This window comes from Dermatophagoides farinae, chromosome 1 (genome assembly GCF_024713945.1).
Source record: "Dermatophagoides farinae isolate YC_2012a chromosome 1, ASM2471394v1, whole genome shotgun sequence".
Classification (NCBI taxonomy): Eukaryota; Metazoa; Arthropoda; class Arachnida; order Sarcoptiformes; family Pyroglyphidae; genus Dermatophagoides; species Dermatophagoides farinae.
The window spans coordinates 1,773,775-1,800,860 of record NC_134677.1 but is presented as its reverse complement, the minus strand read 5'-3'; the positions used below and the strand labels follow the sequence as shown (position 1 = coordinate 1,800,860).

General features: G+C 28.8%; 4 protein-coding genes across 4 annotated transcripts in view; 2 read left to right on the top strand and 2 right to left on the bottom strand.

Moving 5' to 3' along the window:
• Positions 1-27,086, bottom strand: part of LOC124491693 (uncharacterized) — a 32,468-nt gene that overhangs the window by 3,292 nt on the left and 2,090 nt on the right. Inside the window, exons 2-10 of the mRNA XM_075735358.1 lie at positions 25,465-25,881; positions 23,399-24,016; positions 23,028-23,318; positions 21,793-22,002; positions 21,486-21,723; positions 17,826-18,328; positions 10,336-10,584; positions 9,812-10,033; positions 988-1,431 (exon numbers count right to left, since the gene is read on the bottom strand). Coding sequence (XP_075591473.1) covers positions 988-1,431; positions 9,812-10,033; positions 10,336-10,584; positions 17,826-18,328; positions 21,486-21,723; positions 21,793-22,002; positions 23,028-23,318; positions 23,399-24,016; positions 25,465-25,881 — 3,192 coding nt within the window. The remainder of the gene's footprint in view (positions 1-987; positions 1,432-9,811; positions 10,034-10,335; positions 10,585-17,825; positions 18,329-21,485; positions 21,724-21,792; positions 22,003-23,027; positions 23,319-23,398; positions 24,017-25,464; positions 25,882-27,086) is intronic.
• Positions 7,370-9,483, top strand: LOC142598183 (uncharacterized). Its single transcript, XM_075735360.1, has one exon. It carries the CDS (start codon positions 7,438-7,440, stop codon positions 9,226-9,228), a length of 1,791 nt encoding a protein of 596 aa, XP_075591475.1. The 5' UTR covers positions 7,370-7,437; the 3' UTR covers positions 9,229-9,483.
• On the bottom strand, positions 10,635-12,222 carry LOC142598184 (uncharacterized). Its single transcript, XM_075735361.1, has one exon. The coding sequence runs from the start codon at positions 12,130-12,132 to the stop codon at positions 10,726-10,728; it is 1,407 nt and encodes a 468-aa protein (XP_075591476.1). The 5' UTR covers positions 12,133-12,222; the 3' UTR covers positions 10,635-10,725.
• LOC124492647 (glutathione S-transferase) lies at positions 14,145-15,601 on the top strand. The gene is made up of 2 exons (XM_047055604.2): positions 14,145-14,945; positions 15,026-15,601. The coding sequence occupies exons 1-2, from the start codon at positions 14,760-14,762 to the stop codon at positions 15,503-15,505; spliced, it is 666 nt and encodes a 221-aa protein (XP_046911560.1). The 5' UTR covers positions 14,145-14,759; the 3' UTR covers positions 15,506-15,601.

The window sequence follows — 27,086 nt, the reverse complement described above, 5'->3', positions numbered from 1 at the left end:
TTTTTTGTTTATGCTTTTGTTCTCCAAATTTCAATTTCAAATTATTTGATTTTTCCAGCTTCGGGTACCTTTGTGTAATTTACCGGAGCCAAAAAAAAATCCATTATGAATTTGAATATTTTCTTTCTTTCTTGTTGAATAAATTAGATCGAATTCAATTAATTCAATTCAGCCGTTGAATCATTCGTTCTTCATTTCACTTTTTTTCCGCTAAAATTAATTTTTTTTTTGTCATAATTGAATTGAATAATATTGATATTTACATTCGATTTATTTGTTTTTTTTGTTTTGTTTTCAATTGTGAAAATTTTCTTTCATCATTCCATCATTCGGTGATGGTAATGATAATTTTACCCCTTGGGTATGATTTGAATTTTTTTTTTATTTTAATTTTATTTTCAAAGAAAATCCAATTTTTTTTCTATATTTTCAATGGAATATATAGGTCATGTGTTTCGTCTCTAATTATACCTATTATTAAGTGGAAGGTTCATCTTTGCTATCTGCATAATTTATTTTATTTTTTTTTTAGTTTGTTATCATCATTATTAACGTGTGTGCGGTTTTTTCAACTGTAAATTTTTTCAACTGAATGATTTTTTTTTTTCGTTAGAATATGAACGACAACTTGACTTTTGAAACATTAGATTGTGATTTAAAAGTGCAAGAGAGGGGGGAGAGAGAGATTGAATATTCATCATTTGAAGATGAATTTTTTTTCCCTAGATTCTCATTTAAATATAACACAAGTACCGAAAAGAAGATCACGTAGATGAACAAACATGATCATCCATAATGGATGTTTTCAATTCAAAATTCTGGAAAAAAAATTAATCAATAATGATAAACTTTTTCATATTTTACTTGTTTAATATAAATTTAAAAGTTATATATTAATCTAATCATGATAATGATGATCATGTGGATGGTCTGGTTTTTTCTTTCTGTCTGTTTTTATTTGAAATTCATTCATTTTTTTTTATTTACCATAAATATTATAAAAACAAGGTTCTGTTTGATCACCGGCCAAATTTCTTGCCCAACATTGATATTGGCCATAATCATCATCGGATTCGATACGTAATTCTAATCGATTTCTGATGATTTTTCGATAATTATTTTGCTGCTGTTGTTGTTGTTGTTCACTTGATGATGATGATGAAAATGAATTTGATGACGAACCAAGTATCAACATTGATGTTTCTGTTGAATATTTTTGTTGTTCCATATGATGATTATTATTATATTGATATGTTGATGATGTTGATGATGATGATCCAGTTGATGATGATGGAAATAATATTTCCTGATGTTTTGTACGCCATAAAAATGTAACATTTGTTGGATTAGCATCCACTTCACAGATCATTGTAACAATACTGCCAATATTGGCCGGTATTGTTTGCGTTGGTGTCACGCAATTTGGTACATCTGCAATGAGAAAACACACAAAGAAAAATTATATTGAACATTATTATTATGATGATGATGATTGTCCAAAAATCGATCAAAGATGAGTAAAAAAAAATTTTTTTTTTTTTTTGCCATTGGGAATCGAAAATAAATGAAAAAAAATAATAATCATATGTTTGTAATGTATATAATAAATGCAAATCGAAATCAATGTTAACCATGTTTATTTGTTTGTTTGTTAAAAATACCAGGTTCAGGTTTTTTTCAATCTTCAAACAAACAAAAAAAAAATGAAATTTAGCGTGACCAATATAATTGATCCAAATGAATATTTTGCACCTATACCTAATATAAAAATGTGAATGCATTATTTTTTCTGGGGTGGTGGTGGTGGTGGTGGTAGAATGTTCCAAGAAAAAATGGTTTTTTGCCATTGTTTTTAAAAGCCATTGAACCGAGAATGTGAAAAAAATTGTAAAACAATAATATTGAGTAGCATCTATTCATTTGATGAATCTAATATCGAATTGAATCGAATAGAATCGAATCGAACAACAGCAGAAAAAAATAATAGGTTTTTTTCCACTGTCTCTCAATTCTATTTACTTTATCACCATTCATTCATTTATTTTCAACTAATGGACAATAATTATCATCATCATCATCATCATCATCATCATAATTATTTGGAAAAAACAACGAAAAAAAACTAATTGACCAGAAATAGTGGAAGAATATATCTCGAATGAATGAATGAATGAAAAGCATGTATATGCATTTTATGTTCTCTCTTTGTGTGTAGGTAGATTTAAGATTTTTTTTTGCAGAATAAAAAAAAACCGTAGACTTTTGTTGTTGGTTGTGTCTGGTTTCATTAACACATCACATGGTGTTTTATTTTTATTTTTATTTTTTTTTTTTTTTTTTGCTATTTATTTATTTCAATCACATCTATTTGATGGTGATGGTGGTAGATGAACAAAAACAAAAAAACAAACAAACAAACAAAAATCAAGCCAATGACCAATGATGATGATGATGATGATGATGATGATGATGATGATGATGATAAGTAAATGGTTAAAGAAAAAAAAACATTGAATCGAAAATGGAAAGTAAATATTGAAAAGTTTTTCGTTCGATTGAACTCAAATAAAGATGAACCATTCTGTGGGTAATGTAAACACTGTATTTTATTTGGCAAATTGTTTTGATTTTTTTCTCTTTTTTTTTTGGTCTTTTTTTTTTGATTTCTTTCTAGAAGAATCGGTTAGGTTTTTTCCGCATAGAATCTTTACCGGTTATTTTTAAATGTACTGTCCACGAATTAAGAATTCCAAACTATAATATGTTGTGATGTGAAAACAAACAAATCTAGAATAAGTCTAAAAATAAACCATCAAACCAATGATTATGAAATTTTCACAATTCAAGTTTCTCATCATCAATGAATCAAAGAATTTTTTCGAGTTTTTTCGAATCATTTTCTGTTGTCAGATCATCATCATCATCATCATCATCATATAATTCAGATGAAAATAAATGAATGATCATGGAACATCAAGATTATTTTGGTTGAGAACGAAAAAAAAACATGGATTTTTTTCTGTTGTTACCATCATTCGGTGTGATAATAGAATTTATTTATTTTATAGTAATGGGATGTAATTTTTTGTCATCATCATTGTCATCGTTTTTTGTTGTCAAAGCAGTGAAAAAAGGATTCGGCAAAAATATTCCAAATAAACTCACGATGTTTATTATGATGATGATGACTGTGAATTCATATCGTAAAGAATTTCACAGTCACAATTTATTTCCGTTTCATTACTATATTTACGATATCTATGGAATCTATATTGTAGTAGAATAATTCCAAGTAAATAATCATAACAACAACAACAACAACAAGAAACAAAAGAAAAGTAATCATAAATGATGATGATTGTGAAATTAAAGCTAGAATTCTGTTAATTCTCTTACTATATTTTATCATACACACAAAACATAATCATAGGTAATTGCCATCCATTGCTCATCTCGATCATAATGATGATGATGATGATGATGATGATGATGATTGTTCTATCTCTCTCTCTCATAATCATCACATTTTATTTCATTTCATTTCATTTTGTTTTGTTTCATCCAATTCCATAGACCGGAAAAGTGAATAGGAAACAAAAACAAAACGTTTTCAATAATAAATTTCATTTTTTTTTTTCTCACATAAACACACACACACAATACATTAAATCGAATGAAAATGAGTAGATAAATAAATGGATAGGTGTTTTGTGTGTGTGTGTGTGTAAATATGGGTGCAACAAAAAAAAGTATCAAGAAATTATTCTGAATGTTAAAAACTTTTTTTCTTTCTACGACTTTTTTTTCGTTAAAAAAAAGTATTTGCAGTATATATAAAAAGACAATGATTTTTAATTAGATCATATTGTTCATTAATATTAATGTAATCCACCATATATCACCGTTATCATCATATAAAATGAGAGATGGTGGTAGAAAATTTTCACACAAGTTTCCTAGTTAATGAATGTAATACATACTTACACACACACACATACATTGAATATACAAGTGTAGTATTTATGTGTGTTGGCTTGTATATGATATTATGATATCATCATTATGATAATTGTTTAAGATTATCTTTCTTTTTTTCTCATTCATAGTTTCATATATAATGATGATGATGATGATGATGTAGTGAAAAGAATATTCTATTTTCATAGTAGTGTGAAAGAAAAAAAAAGTTATTTAATAGTAAAATGATCCATATATACACACTTGCCAAGAAAAAAAAAGTGTTAATAAAGTGATTATATACACCACACACACACTGTCCAGAAAAGTTTTTTTTTCTCTCTCTCTCCCTTTCCAACATAAGAAAATGTACATATATAGTAGCTCTTTTTATCCATGAATATCATTTATTTACACGCAACAAACACATGCACACACATGGCATAGTCACATTCAAAGAGAGTTAATTAATTGAAATTAATATATTTTTTTGGTGTGAAAAAGAAAAAAATGTTTTTTCCCCAGTTATGGACTTTCTCTTCTTCATAGGTCATTCACCTTTTTTTCTGGTTGAAGAAAAAACAATACATTCTATTCAGAATATATTCCGGTTTTTTCAACATTTCATAATCATTCTGATTATTAAATTTAAATTTAAATTTAAATGAGTTTCAATTAATATGGCCATTTTGGAATGTGGTAAAAAATTCAAACACACTCACACACACACACAGACATATTTTCCATGGCTAATAGCCAGTTGTTTTTGTTTTGTTTTGTTGATAAATTTTCACATATTTATTTCAAATGTCAACCATATCAACAACAACAACAACAAAATCTGAACCAGGATCCCGACAGATAAATAAATAAAAGAAAGCTATTAACGAAGCGGTTTTTTCAATCAATTTTCATTGAAAAATATTTGGAAATCTTTTAAAATACATAATGTGGAGAATATATATATTCATTTTATGACGACAACAACAACAACAAAACCAAGTCATATTTGAATAATTTTCAATAGTTTTTTTCACCCTCTCACACACTGGCTTTGAATTTGGTTCAAAAATTGAGCAAAATTACACGAAAAAAAATAGAATAGATAAATTGCTCCATAGAGATAAAGTTTTCAGAGTCTGTGTTTTTCTCTATTTTTTCTTTCTCACAAACAATTTGTTATAAAGATCATCTTCAATTTTTTTTTCGGTTCCTGGTCTATTTATTTAATTTTTTTTTCTTCAAATTTTATCCAAGATTCTTGAAAAATTCTTGAATGAAAGTATGCCTTTATTTTCAAGAATACTACTATATATATGAATGATATGAGTTTTTTTTCATTCGATTTAGAATGGCAAAGTAAAAAAAAAACAAAGTGAATATTGAGAATAATGTTTTGTTTTGTTTTTTTCTTATCATTGTTGATTATTATGAATACATGAATATATGTCCCACTGGAGAAATCCATTCTGATAATAAATCCATTCTGGATTCTATTCATATTCATTTGTAATCTATATTTTTTTTTAAATAAACGAAACAAAAAAAAATTCGTAATTCTAATATCATTTTATTACATTCAAGATAGTTACAAATGAAAAGAAAATGATTGTAAGATTGTAAAATCGATAATATCGATGATTTGTTTGTTTATAGAACATTATATGGATATAAATGTACAAAAGTCAATTAGTCAAATATAATCAAGTCAAAAAAGTTATCTTGTTGTTACTAAGTTATCTGATGATGATTCCGGGTTTTTTTTCATCGTTATTCGGTTCCCTAGTGAATTTTATCATTTCATGTGTGTGTGTGTGTGCGTGTGTTTGTCTGATGTTCAACAATAAAATGATCCAAACAAACATTTTTTCTAATTAAAATTTAAAACCATTTTTTTCCCCGAGAACCGATTCAAAGTTCATTCAATTCAGTTTTACACATTGTGATGGCCATGTTCATGTGTTACCACCAAAAGAAATGAAAATGAAGATTCTTTTCTTTTTTGGGGGGAAAAAAAATATTGATCGAATCCCACCAACCCATCCCCCATTGTATATGGAGATAATGGCTTTTTTCTCTCATTTCTTTTGTTCAGTTTTTTTTGAGATTATGAATAAATAAAGTAGAAAAAATCCAAAAAATAAGATATATTACTACTGCTTTTGTTGTTGTTGTTGTTGTAGTTTGAAATTCAAAAATGTTTTTTGTTGTTGTTGTTGCTACTGGTGGTGGTGGTGGCGGTGGTTTAGTTTCTAAATTTTCACAGATTTATTTATTTATATTTTTTTGTTTGTTTGATGATGATGTTTTCTTTATTTTTTTTCTGCTACCACACCGCCTTCACGATGATCATGTGTCGACACATAGTAAACCAATTTATTATTATTTTAGCCATTGGTTTAAGATTGATCCAACAATGGCAATGAACACGATTTTTTTTTCATGAATGAAAGAATTACATTTTTTTTTGTTCTTGTTGCTGACTTTTTTTTCGTTCACCATTATTTATGAGTGGCCCATGTTTTTTTTTTTTTTGGCTAAAAGTTGATGGTACATTTCTACCCCCATATCCAATTAACGCGGGCAATATGGTCAATAATAATAATAACAACAACAACAACAACTTTTTTTCGTGTGTTTGTATGTGATCCTTTTCCGAATAATAAATCAAAATACACACACACACACACAGAACTCATGAATACCAAAAGAAAAGAAACAAACAAACGAGAAAAAAAAGTAAAAGAAAATATGGGCTGAACTTGAAGTGAAAAAAAATGAATGAATGAATGAATCAACTGAACTGAACTGAACTTTTTTTCTTGGACTATATCTGTGTGTGTGTGTTTGTATTGTGATTAATGAACTCGGTTGAATTTCTTTTCAGTGTTTTCTTTACAGAAAAAAACGCATCATTTATTGCTGGTTCATAGAATAATGATCATCATGATCATCATGATGATCATGGTGTTGTTTATAAAGTGCCCCATAAAGAAAGAAAAAAAATCGACATTGAAGACAACAACAAAGTGAATTAACATAAAGTGAGAAACAAAATTTTTTTTATTCAAACAAGAACCAAGAAATGATCATCGTCATTAATATTGGACAATGAGTGGGCGTGTATGTGTGTGTGTGTGTGTGTGTGGTCCACAAGAAATTGGATCATTGTTGGCTAGAAATAATAATTTTACGTTTACAAAATCAAAAGAGAAAAAACAATCATTTGTTCCAAAAGGAAATTGTTGTTGTTGTTGTTGTTTTCTAATTCAATTTTTTTTCTATAGAATAAAAAACAAAAGTTCGAAACAATTTTTTATTGTGATATAAAAAATGTCCAAGAAAAATGGCAAAAATCTTTGAATGTACACAACCGTGGCTACATATATGACGGTTGAAACACAATTGGTTATGGGATGTAAGTGCTTTAAAATTGGCCGAAGAAATCCCGCAAATGAACAATATGATGAAAGTAATTATATGGCTGATGAAAATGGTGAACCACAAATGGATGATGAACAATTACAAGAACAACAACAACAAGAACAACAACAGGAACAACAAACACCAGAATCAACGACTACAGGTAAAATTGGTAAAAAACGTAAACGATCAAAAGAAAAACGAAAACATCAGAAAGAAAAAGAAAAAGAAAAATCAAAAAAACATAAATCATCAAAAATTCAGGTCACTATATCACGAATACCGACAACGGATGTAACACCGATATTATCATGTAAATCGGATGGTTCAGATACTGAAAAAATAATTGAACGTATTGGTTATCGATTAGAAAAACAAATCGGCAAAGGTGGTTTCGGTACTGTTTATAAAGCAATCGATTTAAAAACTAAACAAAAAGTTGCATGTAAAGTAATGACTGTCAGTACAAATCGTAAAGATCAGCTATTGATTAAAAAAGAATTATTCATTTTACATTCAGTAGAACATAAACATATTATACGTGTTTATAAACATTTTATATTACAATCATCAAAAAGTGCACATGTCTATATATTTATGCAATTTGCCGATAAATCAGATTTATGGAATTTGGTAAGAAAAAAATTAGAAACAGGAATGAAAGAAAAACAGGCAAGAAAAATGTTCAAACAGATTACATCAGCAATTGAATATTTACATCGAAGAAATATTGCACATCGTGATATTAAATTGGAAAATATTCTTTTGGATAAAAAATATAACTGTTTAGTTACGGATTTTGGTCTAAGCATTGTTGTCATACAAAAAGAAGGCCGTGTAGTGAATGCACCAAATTATTGTGGTACAATACCATATATGGCGCCAGAAATTCATCTATTTTTAATCACAAAAATTATATTCGATGTTTTACAAGCAGATGTTTGGGCATTAGGCGTTGTATTATATTGTATGATAAATCAAGGACAATTTCCATTTTCAATGGATCAAGATGTAATGCTACAACAACAGCTTAGTGGCCAATTTCAATTTACAGATAAAATGTCATTCAAACCAGATGATCGTCTTATTGATTTGATGACACAAATATTTCAGCCAAATCCATTAATACGTATACGTATGGTTGATCTAGTACAACATCCGTGGTTGATTGATGCACCAATGGATAAAAATATTCCAAAATTAAAAACTTGTGAACCAAAAATTATGATTGATCCACCTAAACAACAGCAACAACAACAACAACAACAACAAACTGCACCAGAACATCAATCACCACCATCATTACAAGGGCAGCAACAGAATTCACAACAAAAACAAAAACTAGATAATATTACAGGACAAATAGTCAAACAGAATCTTAAAACAATTATGATGATGATGATGAATGTTGGTGATAAAAAAGGTGGTGGTGGTGGAAAACAAATTCTTGAACAACAAATATCACCAGCAATGATGATGCGAATGCCAATAAAAAAACGAATGAAAATGAAAAAACGTATGAAAGTAAAAGTAAAATTGAAAAAATTTCAACGTTCACCAATGATGATGAAAATGAAGCATCAACCAAAATCACCATTTCAACAAAAACAACAACAACAACAACCACCATATATGATGCCAATGTTAATGAAAGGAAAATCAATGTATCCACCAATGTTTATGGATAAACAACAACAACAACAACAACAATTTCCACCCTTTTATCAACAACAACCATTTCCACCATTTTATCAACAACAGCAACAACAACAACAACAATTATCGAGTTATAGTTCAGGATCATCGGCCACATCTACAATGTCAAGTGATACTAGTGATAGTGATTAGTTTGATCCATTGCATTAAAGAGCCACCAGAGAGAGAAAGAGAGAGAAAGAGTGGATGAATAAATAATTAACTTTTCTCTTAATATATCTATATCATCTGGATTTAATCAACAACGAAAAACGAAAATAAAATAACACAATCACAAACGATCAATCACAATAACAACAACAACAACAACAGCGACGACGACGACGACGACTAAACGTTGGAAACAAAAATCTGGCAGCAGCCGAAATATATAAATAATCCAATTAATAATTACTTATTAATAAATCAGGCTAATATACATGTGTGTGTGTGCATGTGTGCATGTGTGAATGTTCAACAACAACAACAAACAAAATAACGACGAATTAATTAATTAATAATAATAATAAATCAATCAACAACGTTTTTGTTGTGTATGCACTGGTTTTTTTTGGTGCCACCCTGACTGGCTAGTTTTAGTTTTTTGGTTCATAATGTTGATGATATATGGGCAATGGCAATGAAAAATTGTTTTCCATAGAGAAATATTTTGAATATATCAACCAACAACCATATTAATAATGAATTTGTAAAAAAAAAGATTCATTATACTTACATAGAATTTGGACCTTAAATTGATTACTAAAACCGGTGCCCAATGAATTTTGTGCAATACATTGATAGAATCCTTGCCATTCATCGGTCACTTTTGTAATCAATAATCTTGTACCGTTATGTGTAAATTTTATGTATCCACCACCACCACCAGCACCACCATTATTACCGTCTGGTGTTCTGTTATTCGATGATGATGATGTTGATGATGTTGTCACTATTTCTAAATAATGAAAACAAATATTGGATAGAGAGTGGGAGTGAAAGCGAAAAAAAAATTAAAACGAATACATATGATTAATACGGTATTTGTAGAATATATAATGAATCCGGAAATCGCTGAATATTATTTTCCAAATAAATAAAAATAGTGTCCGGTAATGGAATAATATTATCCGGACTCTATCTATCTATCATTTCTTTGTATCATTTTTAGCCATTCATGCATATCCACATATATTTTACTTATTCAACTCTTTTTTTTCCTACCATAATGCACATTTTTCTAATAAAATTCAAACTTACCATCACCGCTGTTGTTTGTTTTATTATTGACAATTATTCGATCATCATCAGTGATTAACATTGAATCTTTATACCAACGAATATCCGTTGCCAATACCAATGGATTTGCAGATATATTACAATATAATTGTAATTGTCTGCCACGTATAGCATAACCACCACCATTATCGGTTATTTTTAATTTCCATGTTAATTGATTTTTATTGCCAAATTCATCTTCAATCTGTTGCAGTGTTACTTTTGGTGCAACTACAGTGAAAAAAAATTAAATAAAAAAATTTTTTCTCAATAAAATTTTTATTTTCATAAATCATCAAGCACTACACTACACACACACAAAATACAAAAATTCATTCAATTTCAAAATTGCAAAAAAAAAATAACAAAAATTCATTGAGAAAAATATGCTAAATTTCGAATATCAAATAGTTTACAACGTTTTTCTATATCCAACATTGTTGTTGTTTCAACCAATTCTCTAGTCTTTTCATCGGTAATTGAATCCAATTTTATAATTGTCCATTGTTTCCAATCTTCACGTGTAAATTTTTTATTACTTATAAAATTGGCCATCATATAGATCAATAAACCGAATGAATATACATCAGCCAATTGTGGATCAAATGAATCGACAAATACTTCTGGTGGAAAATGATTATCCAATAGCCGATGTTTTGATTCTAATTGTGGTAATTTTAAAAATTTCTCCGTATTCGAATCAAAATAAGCGGCTGCATTGCCAAAACCAACCAATTTTACATTGTTATTATTATCAAATACAATACTTTCACCACGTATTTTAAGATGTGCAAATGCACGTTGATGCATATATTCTAAACATGATAATATTTTACGCATATGTTTACGTAATTCATCCAATGAAAGAAAACCTTTACGTGCACGTAACATTAGATTCTGTGAATCACAATCATCCATAAATGTATAGATTTTTTGATCAGTTATAAATACATCATACACTCGTACAAATGCTTCATGTTGCAGCTGTTGTTGTTGTTCATTTGTTCGACATAGAAATTGTCGAATTTTTGTCGATTCAGGAATATGTTGTTTATATCGTACACTACGATCACTAAGAACAACAATTTTTACATAACAAGATTGTTGCTGAAATTGGCCACGATAAATGATACAGGTTTTTCCTGCCCATATTGATTGTTTATTGATCACAACTTGATAACGTTTCAATCCAAATTCATCTACCAATGTTTTTGTTCCAGGAAAATTTTTATAATCAACCATTATTTTTTTCACTCTATCACGATGATCAATATCGGATTGTGCAATATTTGTCACATGTTTCAAACGTTCAGTTTCATTTTCCATTAATTTACGTTTTGCTTCCAATTCACTATCCAACATTGATGATAAACGTTGTTTATCTTGTTCTAATTTTTGTTTTTTATTTTCAATCATTTTTTCAATTTTACCACGTAATTCTGTACGCATCTGTTCGGCTTGTAATACAAATTGATCACGCATTGATTTGGATAATTTTTCCACTTCTTCATCAATATTTTTCTTCTGACGAAATGATTCAGCCTGACAACGTGCCTTAATTTTCGATACATCTTCACCCATAACTGATTGCATTAACATTGTACGTTTTTCAGCTAATTTTGTATCAAAAATTTTTCTCTGTTCATCTTCTTCTTCTTGAAATTTTCTCGATGCTTTAATATATTCACTTTCTGTTGAATTCGGTTCAGTTGCAGTTGATGATTCTTTACCTGTTGATTGACTTTCATTAGCAGTTTCACCATTATCATTATCAGACATTGTTTCAAAGATGTGGTGTGTGTGTGTGATGGACACTTGATTTACTTGATAAATCCCAAAAAAATAGTCAAAATAAATATACAAACAAGAAAAAAATAAATAGAAATAATAAACATCAATAATGGCCATAGTAAACTGGTTAAATACTCTAAAAATTATTCGAACTATGTTCGAACACTGTGTTGTTGTTGTTTTTTTGTTTTTCTTTAGAAAGAATTAATCATGTTACATGGTTAATTAATTTGTAACAACAACAACAACAACAATACAGTATGGCCAATTTCTGATATTCTGCATGATTCGTGTGTTTCATTCGAATAATAAACAACAACAACAACAACAGCAGCAGCAGCAGCAGCAGGAAGAAAATCGAAAGCTTTATTAATTAATTTCATTAATTAAATGAATTTAATTTGTCGAAAGTCGAATGTTTGCAATGGTAACTAGAAAAAAAGTGGCCGATTTTTTTCTGTTTTTTTTTTTGGAGAATGAGAAATTTTCCGTCCATTATGCGATGATGATATTCATTTTCGATTATCATGGATGTACATTTTTGAATCGACATCGATCGATATTTGTGTCGATGATTATTGAATGCCGATGATGGTGTATACATTGTGAAAATGTTTCCTCTTTTCATTATCTACGACGACGGCGACGACGACGACGACCAGAAAAAAAAATCGATATCATTCCCGGTATCGATATTATTAATGAATTAATTAATGAAACAGAAAATCATTCAATTTCAATAACAACAACAACAACAAAACAAAAGAAAAATCATTGATTCGATAATGTTTGATTGATTGATTTTTATCTCGAATGGAAAACCGGCTTGTATGTATGAATTAGGAATTATCTTTGATTTTTTTTTCATTCTTCTCCTATTATTTTAAATTACGTAATGAAGTTTTATTGGGGAATAATAAAAACTTTGTAGCTAAAAGTGGTGACCAAAATTCTTGGAAAAATTTTCAAACAAAAAACAAATAGAATAAACACCCAATTGTAGAATAAATTTTTTTCAATGTCTTTTTCTTGATAAATGTTTGCACACAACAACAAAAAAAATCTACGACGAATCATCATCATCATCATCCTCATCATCATTCCGATCGATCAATTTCAATCAGCAGAAAGCTAAATCAAAACTTTGTTGTTGTTTTTTTTTCAATTTCTTTTCACATTGTTCGACTGTTTTTGTGTGGTTGTTTTTTTTTTATTTGGAATTTCTCCCACACCATTGTGTATCGATTAAGGTCACAAAAAAAATAGATATGTGGAATGTTTTCATTTTTATTATTATTATTAAAGCATAAATAGGGATAAACAAACCAACTAAACACACACACACACACACGATTATAAGAATAATGGTGGTTGGTTGGTTTGGTTGGTTTTTTTTGGAAAAAGATTAAGTTGTCATCAGAATCTTTTCGTTTTTTTTTTGCTAAAAAAAAATTCTTTTCCTAAAATAAATTCTTAGCCCCAGATGAAAAAAAAGGGACCAAAGATATCAAATCATCAAAGCATTGCAATCCATTTTGGAACGGAATTTTTTTTTCTTTCTTTCTTTCTTTCATCGGGAAACGAGATTATTTGCTTCGGATTTGATTTCTTTTCTTTTTTTTTGTTGGTTATTGGATTTTCTTCTACAATTACTGCTGCTGCTACTACTGCTGCTACTACTTATTATAGAAAAAATGTATCAATATTAATTTTTTTCAAACCATTCTCTCTCTCGAGATGTAAATGGGTGAGAAGAATTATCTTTTTTTTTCATTTTTCTAAATAACAGAAATCAGATCAGAAATCTTGTTTGTTTGTTTGTTTATTTTTTTTATTTCAGGATTATTCCAGAATCGTCCAGAATGATTGTTTGTTTGACATATGTCAAAGTAACCAATGCAAGTTTTATCCACTAATGTGCTCATCGAACGAAAAATAGATTAAGCACTTAAAAGATTTTATATATATATAAGACGATTCTTTTTGGAATTTTTTTTTTCATCCACAGAATGTGTGTTGGTTGATTTAAATTGAATTTATTAATTTTTTTTCTCAGTTTTTTTTTCAAAATCAAAAACAAAATCAATTTCAGTAAATGAAAAATCGTACTTGAAAAACCAAAAAAACCAAAATTTGGGTGGTTGCACTTGTTTTTTTTTTTTTTTTTGATGATGAAAAAGTCTCGAACCAAATATCATTGATAAGATTTGAGTATCATAAAAACTCAATTTTTGGTATTGTTTTTATTTGAATGATAATTTTCAGTCAAGGCCATTATCAACAAATTATCATTATCAATGTGTGTGTGTGTGTGCTGCAATTGCAATGATGTTTTCTATTGATGATGCTATTATCATTATCATTTGCATTTTCTCACTTTTATTCAATGAATAGACAAATTTTTTTTTTTCATTCAACAAACGACAATGAGACAAATACAAGGTCATTTTGTTGTGGTTGGCAACAACATAGACATTGACTGTCATCATTGATTGATTGTAGAAAAATTTTTTTTTCTTTCAGTATAAATTTACATTGAAAGTTACAAACCATCATCATTATATATATTGTTTTGTGGTTAAATATTCATCTTTCAATCTTTAATAGAAAAAAAAATGAGCGAAACAAAACCAATTCTTGGCTATTGGGATGCACGTGGTCTTGGTCAAGCCATACGTTTATTATTAACATATGCCGGTGTTGATTTCATCGATAAACGTTATACTGTTGGTCCACCACCAAATTATGATCGTTCACAATGGTTGAATGATAAATATAATCTTGGATTAGATTTTCCAAATGTAAGTTCTTGCTTTGTTTTTTTTTTTTGGTTTTTGTTTTTTTATTCTCTCTTAATTCATTGCTCACATCCTATATACAGTGTCCATATTATATTGATGGTAATGTAAAATTATCACAATCATTGGCCATTATTCGATATATTGCACGTAAACAAAAATTAATTGGACAAAATGAACATGAAGAAATACGTGCATCATTAGCTGAACAACAGATTATCGATATGAATATGGCTATTGCACGTATTGCATATAATCCAAATTGTGAAAAATTGAAACCAGAATTTCTTAAATCATTACCTGAACAAGTGGAATTATTGTCAAAATTTCTTGGCGATCAACCATTCATTGCCGGTGCAAACATTTCTTATGCTGATTTTTTGCTATATGAATATCTAACTAAACTTAAGATACTAGTGCCAGAAGTTTATGATAAATTTGAAAATCTTAAAAAATTTCATGAACGTATTGAAGCATTGCCAAGAGTTTCGGAATATATTAAAAAACAACAACCAAAAGCTTTTCATGGTCCAACATCATTATGGAATGGTACATATGCATGAGAAACAACAACCGTTGTTCCAAGAAATTGATACAATTTTTCTGCATGAATTTTATCTCAATTTTTTCCCGTAAATCAATAAAATGATTTTGAAACATTTTTTTTCCTATTCCGATTCTGTATTCTATCCATCCATATCCTCCGATTACTATTTGTTTCGTATGGCAGGCAGGCAGGCAGGCAGGCAACTACAGACAAAATTTCAGGAATAGGTTTTTTTTTCTTTTCAGATTCTAAAATATATTTCTTTAATCATATTGAACCAAAAAAAAAAATGGACACAAATGTACATTTGATTGGATTTTTGGAAAATATAAAACGACAACAAAATCGATTTAAAAATAATATCTTCTTTTTTTTCTTGTTGGCCATGGACAAAATTAAATTGATTCGTTCATAACACACAGGTTCCCCTCGAGAATCTAGTATTTAGGTCAATTTTGTTTTTTTTTTTATTTATCATCATTGTCAATGTCATTAATTTTGGTCGTAGAACAACAACAACATCAACAAATAGGAAATATGAAATGAACTGATATAACATGGCAACAGTAACGGCAACAACGGATGTTTTTTTTTACAATTGCCTGAAAAACAACAATAATAATAAAGAATAATATATTTCAAAGAATTACTAAATACTCTGAGCACGAATTTAATATTTTATTTTGACAGTTCATATGATGATGATGATGATATCATCATGATTATCATTTGTTGTTGTTGTTTGAAAGACATTTTTGTGTGTGTGTGTGTGTCTGTGTGCCAATATATTAATGATAATGGGATTAAACTTTATTTTCTCTGAAAATGATCGGTGGGTGGATGGGTAAAAAAAAACAATAACAAAACCGAACTGACGACAACTGACGACAATCGAAAAAGAAACTGGACATCATCATCATTTTCATGAGAAAAATTTTTTTTTTTTGAAATTCGACTTTTTTTACGAGACCGATAATAATGATGGATGGATGGATGGAGCAATGGTGATAGAATCTTTGACTTTTTTTCCACGTATTTTAATTCTGTTTGAACCTGACGAATGGAAAAAACAAACCCCGGAAACCAACAGCAACAATAAAGGAAATGAAATCTTACCGTAAATCTATTGTATAATTGAATTTAAATAACTTCAAACAAAAACCATCATCATCATCATCATCATCATCGTCAGGAAGAATAAGAATTTTCTTTTCTCTTTTCATTTTTGGTTTTCAACTCATATATATATTCATTTGAAAGTTCATGTTTACTTACTACACTACAATGATGTACAATTTTGGCTTTTAGCATTGAATTTCATGTTTTTTCATTCAGCAGAAAAAAAAATCTTTTTATCATTTTTTTTTTACAGAGAATAAAGTCGATCCATTTACTTTACTTTAGTTGTTTTATTGTTATCTAATAATAACAATAATGATTACGATGATCATGATGATAATGATAATGATCATGATGATAGTGGATCAGATTTCCAGAGATTTTTTTTTTGCCATTGAATGAAAATCATCAATGATTTGAATTAAGAACATTTTTCTCCACCACTCTCTTTCGCTGTTTGTATTTCAATATAACAATAATAATACCTTTTTTTTGGTTTGGTTCCATTTTCATCTTGTATGGATGAAAATGGTTGAAATTGACATTTTAAGACAACATACCCGATAAACAATGGTGATGACAAAATGGAATGATAACATTTTTTTTTCTTTTGGAAATCTTTTACTATCTATTTACTTTTTGGTTTCTTGGTCATTTTGCTCTTTTCATTTTGAACCATATATGTGGTACACAATGCGCAGAATTCAATAATAATAAATTCCATTAATGGAAATTGAATGTTGATGAAAATACAATGAAATGAAGAAAACAAATGTGTAACTAAGGAAAAATTTTTTTTTTTTTTGGTTTGTTTTCTTCGAGTAAAAATCTATTGTCCGTTTCTTCATCAAGTGATGAAAAGATCATCTGATCGAAGAGTAAAGAATTTGAAGAAACTTTGTTTGTTTTTTTTTATTTTAAATAAAAAAAAATCAATCAGGAATTTGTGGCGAGAAAAGTTTTTTGAATAAAAAAAAAGCTTCTGGAAAAAAAACCAAGTTGTTAACTTGTTATTTCATCTATTTCATCGCTTCAATATTGTGATGAATATATCGATTGTATCGATTTTTTTTTTGTTCTCATACTCTATTTCGATCGAATTTAAAAATTTCAACATTTTGTCTGTTGTTTATTTACATTTGTACCAGTCAATTATTTTTGAGTTATTTTTTTTTCTTTGTTATAATTTGAAAATTTCAAAATTTCCATTTACTTACAAACAATGTCCAATTTGAATGTATTTTCAAGTACATTTTGTTGTTGTTGTTGTTGTTGTCTTTGTTTATCATTGTTGTTATTTTTGAGCAATAAATTTTCAGCATTACAAATAATATCATTACCATTATCTTCAGTCTGTACAGTTAGCTGAATAATCGATTCAGTTATTAATGTTGTTGTTGTTGATTTGATCATTTCATCATCATTATCGTTATCGTTACCGTTACCGTAACCAAAATTGTCAAGTTGATATCTACCATTATTGTTTATTATATCATCATAGTTTATAATTATTGCCTCATCATCATCATCATAGTTATAATCATCATGTTGAATTTCCGTCACTATTGCATCATCATCATTCTGATTGTTATATTTTGCCTGACGAAATCTTTTATTTTTCATTAAATTCCGTTGCTGTTGTTTATTTCTTGAATTATCACGTTGACGACCATGTGAATGATGATGATGATGATGTCGACCAGTAACGATCACATATTGCCTAAAGCAAATGGAAATGAAAAAAAACAAACAATGAAAATAAGAAAAAAAATGAATGAATGATCGTGTTTTAATTTATTTATTTATTTAGAAAAAGCAAAACGCTCCTATACCTTAAAATAGGAGTTGATAAAGATTTACAAAAAATTTGAGTATAACAAAAAATTGTTGAAAGAAGGAAATTTGAAAAATATTTTCTAATATTTTCATCCAACATATTGGATAGAGAATTAGACATATCAGAACAGTAACAAGCGAAAAAACATCTCTGTGCTGCAAAACGATCACATTCCAAAATTAAATGTAAAGATGTTTGTGAAGGATTACCACAGAAACATGACGATTGATCTTTGATTCGCATTCTGTTTAAATACTGGTTGAATTTTCCATGGTTTGTAAGAAATTGGGTAAGAATGAAATCGGGAGACAGATTGATTCCTGATCTGATGCTTACCAGTGGAAAAAATTTTTTAGTAGTGGATCCATTAGAGCATGTTGTCCAAATCTCATTCCATGCTGTACAGTTAGCTGAATAATCGATTCAGTTATTAATGTTATTGGAAGAATAGATTTTTTGAATCGACAACAATACAGCTTGAGAATCAGACATAATTTTAACGCCAGGAACATTATTATCAACAACCCAATTTATAGCCTCAACAACAGCCAAAAGTTCGGCTTGGTAAATTGAACAACGATTATCCAGACGAAACATTTTTCTCAAAAATGGTATACGGTTTTCATGGACTGAAAAAACAACAAACGCAGCACCAACATAATTTTCGAATTTGGATCCATCAGTGTATATATGATAATAATGTTGATGTTGAAAACAAGTATCATTTTCATTTGTAACCGAAAGATTATATGGATCAAATTATAATAACAATCCATAGCGGTCGAGTTATTTTTTAAAGAAAACATTTTTACCAGGTAATCCAATTTAAAATGAATAGGAGGAATGTTTGCTATGATCAATGAGGCTTCCAAAGAGACGGTTCGGTAGGCACGGATCATGCCAATTGCGAATGACCTTTGTATTCTCAATAATCGTTTCATATTTGTACCATGTTTATGCCAAACCGGACAAGCATATAGGATCATCGGTTCAATAGCCTGTAAATATATGGTGCGGAGTACATCAAAAGACAAGCCCCAAAGTGAACCGAATCTTCTTTTAATAATATTGAAAATCTTAGTAGCTTTGGAAGAAATATAATCGATATGATGGCTCCAAGAGAGTTTCGAATCAACGACTAAGCCAAGTATTTTGATATAAGGAACAAGTCCTATAGCCTGGTCGTTTAAAAATATCGATGGAATGTTAAATTTTCTCTTTTTGGTAATAATCATAGCTTCCGATTTGGAAGGGTTAAAAGTTAGTCCATGGGCTAATCCCCATTGATAATCTCTAAACAATTATTAACAAGCCAAGTACAATTATCAGCGTTCGGATGTTCACAAAAAATCAGACAATCATCCGCATAGGCTTGTAGATGACAATTGTGTGGCAAAGGCAATTTTAACAATTTGTCAATTAATATATTCCACAATAACGGGGAAATTTTCCCACCCTGCGGGCAACCACCAGAGCATTGTTTCACGGCCGATGTTCCAATAAGGGGTAATTCCACCCATCTGTCACAAAAGTAATTGAATAAAATGGCATACAAATTAGGTGGAATGTTAAAATGTCTTAATTGCTCCAAAATGAGATCAAAACGAGCCGATGAAACCCGTAATATCCAAAGAAAAAAAATGAATGAATGATCGTGTTTTAATGTTTAGAATCCTATTTTTTTTTGTTTAGTTCTTTGATTCCAGAATGAGAACCACAATTGAAAAGAATCAAAATCATCTTATAAGAATTTCTTCTTTTCTTTTCATACACACACCCACACACACTCACACACACACAATAACGTGATTATTAATTCACCATCATTTTTTATTTTTATTTTTTGAATATAAATTACAAATTATGACGTAATGTTTTGTCCATAGATTCTATTTATGTAATTATAAAAGTATGAATTTTGATTACATAACACACACACCCAGACAAACACACTTGAATTGGAATAAATCAACTTTCTATATCATATTTCAATATTAATCATCATGATGATTGATAGATTGTTATCGATCTTTATTTTTGTATATTTCTTGGTGATTCTTTCATCAGTCAAATCAGTATCTGTTTGTTTTCGGTATCTCCGCACACACACACACACACACACTCGATTATGTTCGGTCTGTTTGTTGTCAATTGTTTTTTCTTCTTCATTCGTATTCGTATTCTAGATTCTAGAGTCTAGAATGAACAAAAAAAAAACGATTCAGGCATTGTCTTTGAAATTGAATTTTTTTTTCGTTTGTCGTTCACGCTACAATGAACTACATCAACAAAGTGAGAATAGAATAAAAAAAATTCATCAAGCTTATTTTTGATTCTTTATTCTGTGTCTAAGTGTGGGTGTGATGAATTGAATAGAGAGCTATATTTATCGATTTTTTAATTTTGAAATAATTTTTAAATCATTTTAATTCAAAAATTTCAGAATTTGATTTGAATTTCCCTGAAGAAACAAACGAAAAAAAAAATTTCATTTCAAATTCGTAGAAAAAAAAATTAGAAAATTTGTCACTAAAAATTAGAAAATTTGTACGTGTTTGTCGCTTGTCTCTCCATTTTTTAGTTGAAACCAAAAAAAAAAAAATTCCAGTGAAAATCATTGAGAAAGTGAAAGAGAAACAACTACGAAAAAAAACACTTTTCACATCAATTTTAATTCAATTTAAAAATTGTATATGCAAATTTTGACAGTTTGAAAACAAAAACAAAAACAAAAAAAAATCTCTGCCATTCGCCCATTCATATATACCTTCCGGGGGCTTTTAGATTTTTCATTTTACTTTCTTTCCTATAGTTAGCTCACTTTATTTTTTTTTATTCATTTTGAATTGTGTTTTGTTTTTGTTTTTGTTTTTTTTTTGTTCTTGGAGCAATTTGAATATTTTTCTCTCTTTTTTTTGAAAATTTCATTTCGTGAGTACCAAAAAAAAAAAAATTACTTTTTTTTCGCTACGTTTGTTTTCCTGGAAGGTGGAATTTTTTTTTTTTTTTGTTTTTTAATTATTAGTCTAAATGAACTTACTCTAAAACTGGTATTGGCCGATGGCCAGGCATCATAAACCAGCTATGATTTGCCGGTGGTCTTGATCCATATGATCGACAACGTATTATTATTTCCTGTCCGGATATAAATGACGGTTTCGTCGTCATCGATGTCGATGTTTTTGTTTGATTTTTATTGTAAAAATTCGATGATGATGATGATGATGATGAAGATGATGATGATGGATATGCGGTAATTTCAACACGTTTTGGTTTTGCTTTGTTGTGGATGAACAAAACAACGAAAATTAAATAATTTGAGCAAGAAAAACAATCAATAAACTTACTATTAACTTTCATTAAAATTTTTACATTTAAAAATGTTTGATTATCATTACTGGATAGGCACTTGAACCAACAATTATGATCATCGGCTTGTATTGGTGTTAAATGTAATTCACTTTGTAATGTATGATTTTTTTCACTCAATATATGAAATATTTGTCGCCGTATAAGTTGTTCATTACGATACCAATTTAATATTGGTAATGGTTTACCTATGAAACGAAACGAAACGAAAAAAAAAAATAGAAACATTTCTCATTGTATCCAAACAGTAACATTGAAAATGTATTCATCATCATCATCATGCAATTTATAATTGATGCAGGTATTGATAGTTTGACGTGCGGGTTTTTCATTCATTCATTCATTTTCGTTGTTGAACATTGTCAATGTAGACCAAAAAAAAACTAAATTAATACGTTTGTCGTTGTATTTTTTTTTTTTTTTATTTCATTGACTAATTAAAATTAATACACACGTTTCATGTATATTTGTAGAATTTTTTGTTGTTGTTTTGTTTCCTGTTCATTTCTATTCTATTACGTCATATGTGTATGGAATAAATAATGGAATAAATCAGATCATCAGATATATATATAATTTTGAAACTGTCTTGATAGTTTTTTCTATTTCCACTTATCTGTCTCTTCTTTTTTTTGAACATAACTTATCATTCACAAATGAATAAAATATGCCTTTTTTTCGGGAAAAATAATATGCACGAATGTTGATGATGATGATGGTGGTGGTGGTGGTAGTAGTACTAGTTCTGGAACGAAGATTAATTGTGATTAATTAGTATGTTTGTATGTGTGTGTTCATTGTTTTTTTTTGTATTTTCATTGATGGCTTTCCCATACAAAAAAAATGGCTGTATGTGCCATTGTTGAAAAATTTACTACAGAATGATGATGATTATTATTATTATGAGCTATTCAGATGACTATAAACTCGAACTGAATATTCGCTGTTGTTTGCCACATAGAATGAATGAATGTAATGTAAAATCAAGACGAATGAATGAATTAAATCTTTGTTTTTTTTTTGTTTCCCGGAGAATAAACAGATGTATATTGAAGGGAAAGAGAGAGAGAGAGAGAGAGAGAGAGCTAATGCTAATTAATTTATTATCATTCAATAAAATCAATGGTATCAAAACAAAAACAAAACAAAAAAAACTAGAAAATAAATAGACATTCATTATGTTGAAAATAAAAAGCATTTTTTGGAAAATTACCGCCTTCGGATAGACAAATCAATGTTGCCGATTCATTTTCATTCAACACTATTGTTTGATTTGTTTCCAATGATTTTAATATAATCATTTTATTATTATTCGATATGGATGCTAATGATGGATTTGGTCGTTGTGAATGAATAGTTGTCATTGCTGTTGTTGTCATTGTTGTTGTTGTTGTTAAGCTCGATTGTTGATTGTTGACATTTTTTTCATTCGTATGATTTTTCAATGTAAAGAAATAATTTTTTCTATCCATTTTTAATAATATCTGTAATTGTTTTGGTGGTACTGAACGGAAAAAACCCCCCCAAAAAAAAATCAAGTTAAGCGCCGATATCAAAAAAAAAAAAAATTCATATGACACATACCAATCACATTTAATGTTACGGTTGAAATGGTTGTACGTTCCCATTTATAATCAACACGACACCAATAAAGACCAGAATCTTTTTCTTCAATTGGCATTATATAAAGATGTGCTGTCGATTTGGATATTGGTTTCGATGTTGTTGTTGTTGTCGTGGTCGTTGTCGTAGTTGTTGTTGTTGAAGGCATCGTTGAAAATGATGATGACGATGATAGTGTTGTTTTAAATTTTTGAAATTCCAATTCCGTTTCCAAATGTTTTTGTTGTTTCGCAGAATTATTATTATTGGTTATTATTATATCACCCGTTTTTTGTCGTTGTTGTTGTTGTTGTTGTTGTTGTTTTGGATTCATTGTTTGATTTATCGATTGTTGTTGTCGATCAATCGATTGATTTAATGTAAAATTCATTAATTGTTTATGTTGATAGGTTTTATGTATAAAATGTTGAGCATATTCAAATGGTTGATGTCTAGCATCGACACTATATATTGGTGAACCAGATATATCATCACCACGATACCATAATACTAATGATATTGAATCCGATGGATTTAATGGACGTACAAAACAAGGCAAACGAGTTAATCGTCCATCAATTGCACTCACATCACTATAAACTGAATTTTTTTTTAAAGAAAAACAAAATAAAATTGAGAATCGAAAACATTAAATATTTCATCATCAAATAAATGGTCAATACCCAATAAATTCCAAAGAACAGAACAAAAAATAGTCAATCACTCAATGACTTTTGTTTCCGGTTTTTTTTGGAAAAAAATATATCTCAAATACACACACACACACATTACCACTACAACTGAAAACTATTCTATAATACGATGATTGATTGCTTTCTTCATTGTTTTCATTGGAATTTTTCTGGTTGAATGAAAATTTCACCAGGTTTTTTTTTCACCATTTCTCTGACCAGTTTGTTTCAGTCTATATGGATTATTTGGTAATTTTTTTTTCAGATTCATAAGAATCAAAATCAAATGAACATCATATCATATGGACCAGATGGTTCTGCCAACATTATGATGATGATGAACTGTACCAAACCATCCAGAAGGAAAAAAACCTGAATCTTTATAATTTTTGCGTTTTTTTTTTTGATACGATTTTTTTCTTTTCTCTCATTTCCATGATTTCCAAGAACCACAACAACAACAACAACAAACTAGTTATGAATACGTATTCATTACAGTGAAAAATTTCTCACTAAAAACCTTGGTTCATCATTGTCTTGTTGTTTCATTTTGACCATTTGGTTGTTGTTGTTGTTGTTGATTTCACTTTATTTATTTTTTTTGTTGCTTCTAAATAATTGAAACAAAATGTAGACTCATCATCAAAGGTCCTAGATAGGACCTTCAAAATTCTGCTTTCTCTTTCTATGTCTGTCTGCTTCATTACACAAAATAATAATATTATAATAGTGTTGAATGCTAGTAGTGTTTTGCCATTTTGTTCTTTGTTTGAATAATAGCGATGATCGCTAAGAATCACCAAGAATTGAAAATGAGACAATGGCAGCATAGTTTTTTTTTATTGTAATAAATTATAATAATAACTAAACGACAAAGTTGTACATCATCTGTTTCCGTTGTTGTTACTGTTGTTGTTGCATTTTTTTTTAGATTTTCGTTTATTTTGCATCTCATTTTCTTTTCTTTTCTTTCTTTTGGATCTTATTTGATTACATTATTAATATTATCATTATTATTATGAAAAAAAGCAATGTCAACGCTTGTTTGTTTGTTCGTTCATGTTTGATACATCAATACTAATAAATGGCCCTATGTGTGTTGCTTTTTCGCTTTTTTTTTGCCCATTTCACAAACATTTATTTTTTTCTGGTCCCGGGCCCGTCAACTCATTTATTTATCGACATATAACATGTATGGTTTTTAGTTTGCATAAATTTTTTTTTTTCGCAATATTGATTGCCTGTAATATTTAGGGTTTTTGTTGTTATCGTTGTTGTTGTTGTTTGAAAAGATTTGGATTTGTTTTTCCATCATTTTTCAATATGATAATTTGATACTTAAAATTTTTCACTTACTCTGATGTTGATGAGCTTCGATTAACGGTTTTTTAACTCGTGGTGATAATAATAAAATATTTTGTTGTCGTATTTTTCTTTGTAATATTTTATTATTTATTTGTTCATCGCCATCGCCATCGCCATCGCCATCGCCATCGCCATCATCATCATCATCATCTGTATCTTCTTCATCATAAGATTGTTGTTGTTGTTCATGATAACCTATATTGTTCCGGTCATTAATCTTTGATGGCCTCACTGTTGTTGTTGTTGTTGTTGTTGTAGTTGTTGTTAATGATTCCAATAAATTCTTTTGGTTGTGACCACTAGTATGACCATTTTTATTGTTGATATGATGATCATTGTTCATTATCGCCAATGGATCATCGTCATCATCTTCATCATCAACAACGTTTGTCCACATTTGAAATGAATCTAAAAAATGAAGAAAAAATAAAATAAAATTTCATTATTTCATGAGTTAGTGTTTCATTTTTGATCCAAAATAAATTTTTTTTTTAGTTCTTATTATGGTTGTTGATTTGCCATGTTGTAAGTCATGAAAAACTAAACGCAGAAAAAAAACAATGTATGTATCCTATACATACGACCAAGAACAATGAAAAGATTAATGATGATGATGATGATGATGATGGTGGAAAAAGAGATACAAAGTCTCGATATAGATGTCGTCTCTCTATTTTTTTTTTTACTTGAATTATCATCATATTCCATGACCCAGAATTTTGATGATGATGATGAAAAAGAAACAAATTGAAAATAATCAGCTGATCTAGTGCAAACTCTACAGCTTAGTTATTATTCAATTTTTTTATTTGAAAACATTTTTTTTTTTTGATCATCATAATCGATGATGATGATGATGATGAAAGAAAAATTTTAATGCAGAAAAAAAAACTGAATAAATAAAGGGAGATATTATTCGATGAACAATGAAAATGGTGGTAAACAAATTATTACCATCACCATGTGTGATAATGTTTGGCCAAATTTTTTTTTGTTCGCTTCCAATATATATAGAATATTTTAAAAATCCGTTGACTATTGGAGAAAAATCAAAGCTTTTTGATTTTTTTTTCTGTTCGATAGATAGATAAATAGATAGTGTGAAAATGTGAAATAAAAAGAAAGAATTTTAGTGATCAACATAAATCAGGATATTGTTTTGTTTTGTTTTGTATCCAAACGAAGCTTATTTTTATTTTCGGTTATTATTATGCGAGTTTTTCTTTCTCTCGTGTCTATAGAATAACCGTGAATGTATGAATGAATGTGTTTAATGTGTGTGTGTGTATAGAATCGTTTGTTTGTTGTTTGCTTTTTTATTTGGATGATGATCATGATGCTTATGCCGAAAATCTTTTGAATTATTTTTTTTCCTATTCACTATGAATGGAATCGATTCTGTTTTGTTTCGAATCACCACCAGTTCGATATATGATGATAATGGTGAGAATTAAAAAAAAAAAAAAATTCAGTTCCATAAACACAAACGTGAACGTCGTTACACATCGTTACATACATTCCTCTCCCCCCCACCCGAAAAAAAAATGGAAAATGAAAATCCATTTTTATTCTGTTCTAGAACTCTTCCTGTTTTTCATATCGATTTAAAATAT

Bases quoted from the DNA above. Each gene is read 5' to 3' on its own strand.
- LOC124492647 (XM_047055604.2), top strand. From the start codon at position 14,760: ATGAGCGAAACAAAACCAATTCTTGGCTATTGGGATGCACGTGGTCTT. The intron at 14,946-15,025 runs GTAAGTTCTTGC...TCCTATATACAG, and splicing joins TTGGATTAGATTTTCCAAAT to TGTCCATATTATATTGATGG.
- LOC142598184 (XM_075735361.1), bottom strand. From the start codon at position 12,132: ATGTCTGATAATGATAATGGTGAAACTGCTAATGAAAGTCAATCAACA.
- LOC142598183 (XM_075735360.1), top strand. From the start codon at position 7,438: ATGGCTGATGAAAATGGTGAACCACAAATGGATGATGAACAATTACAA.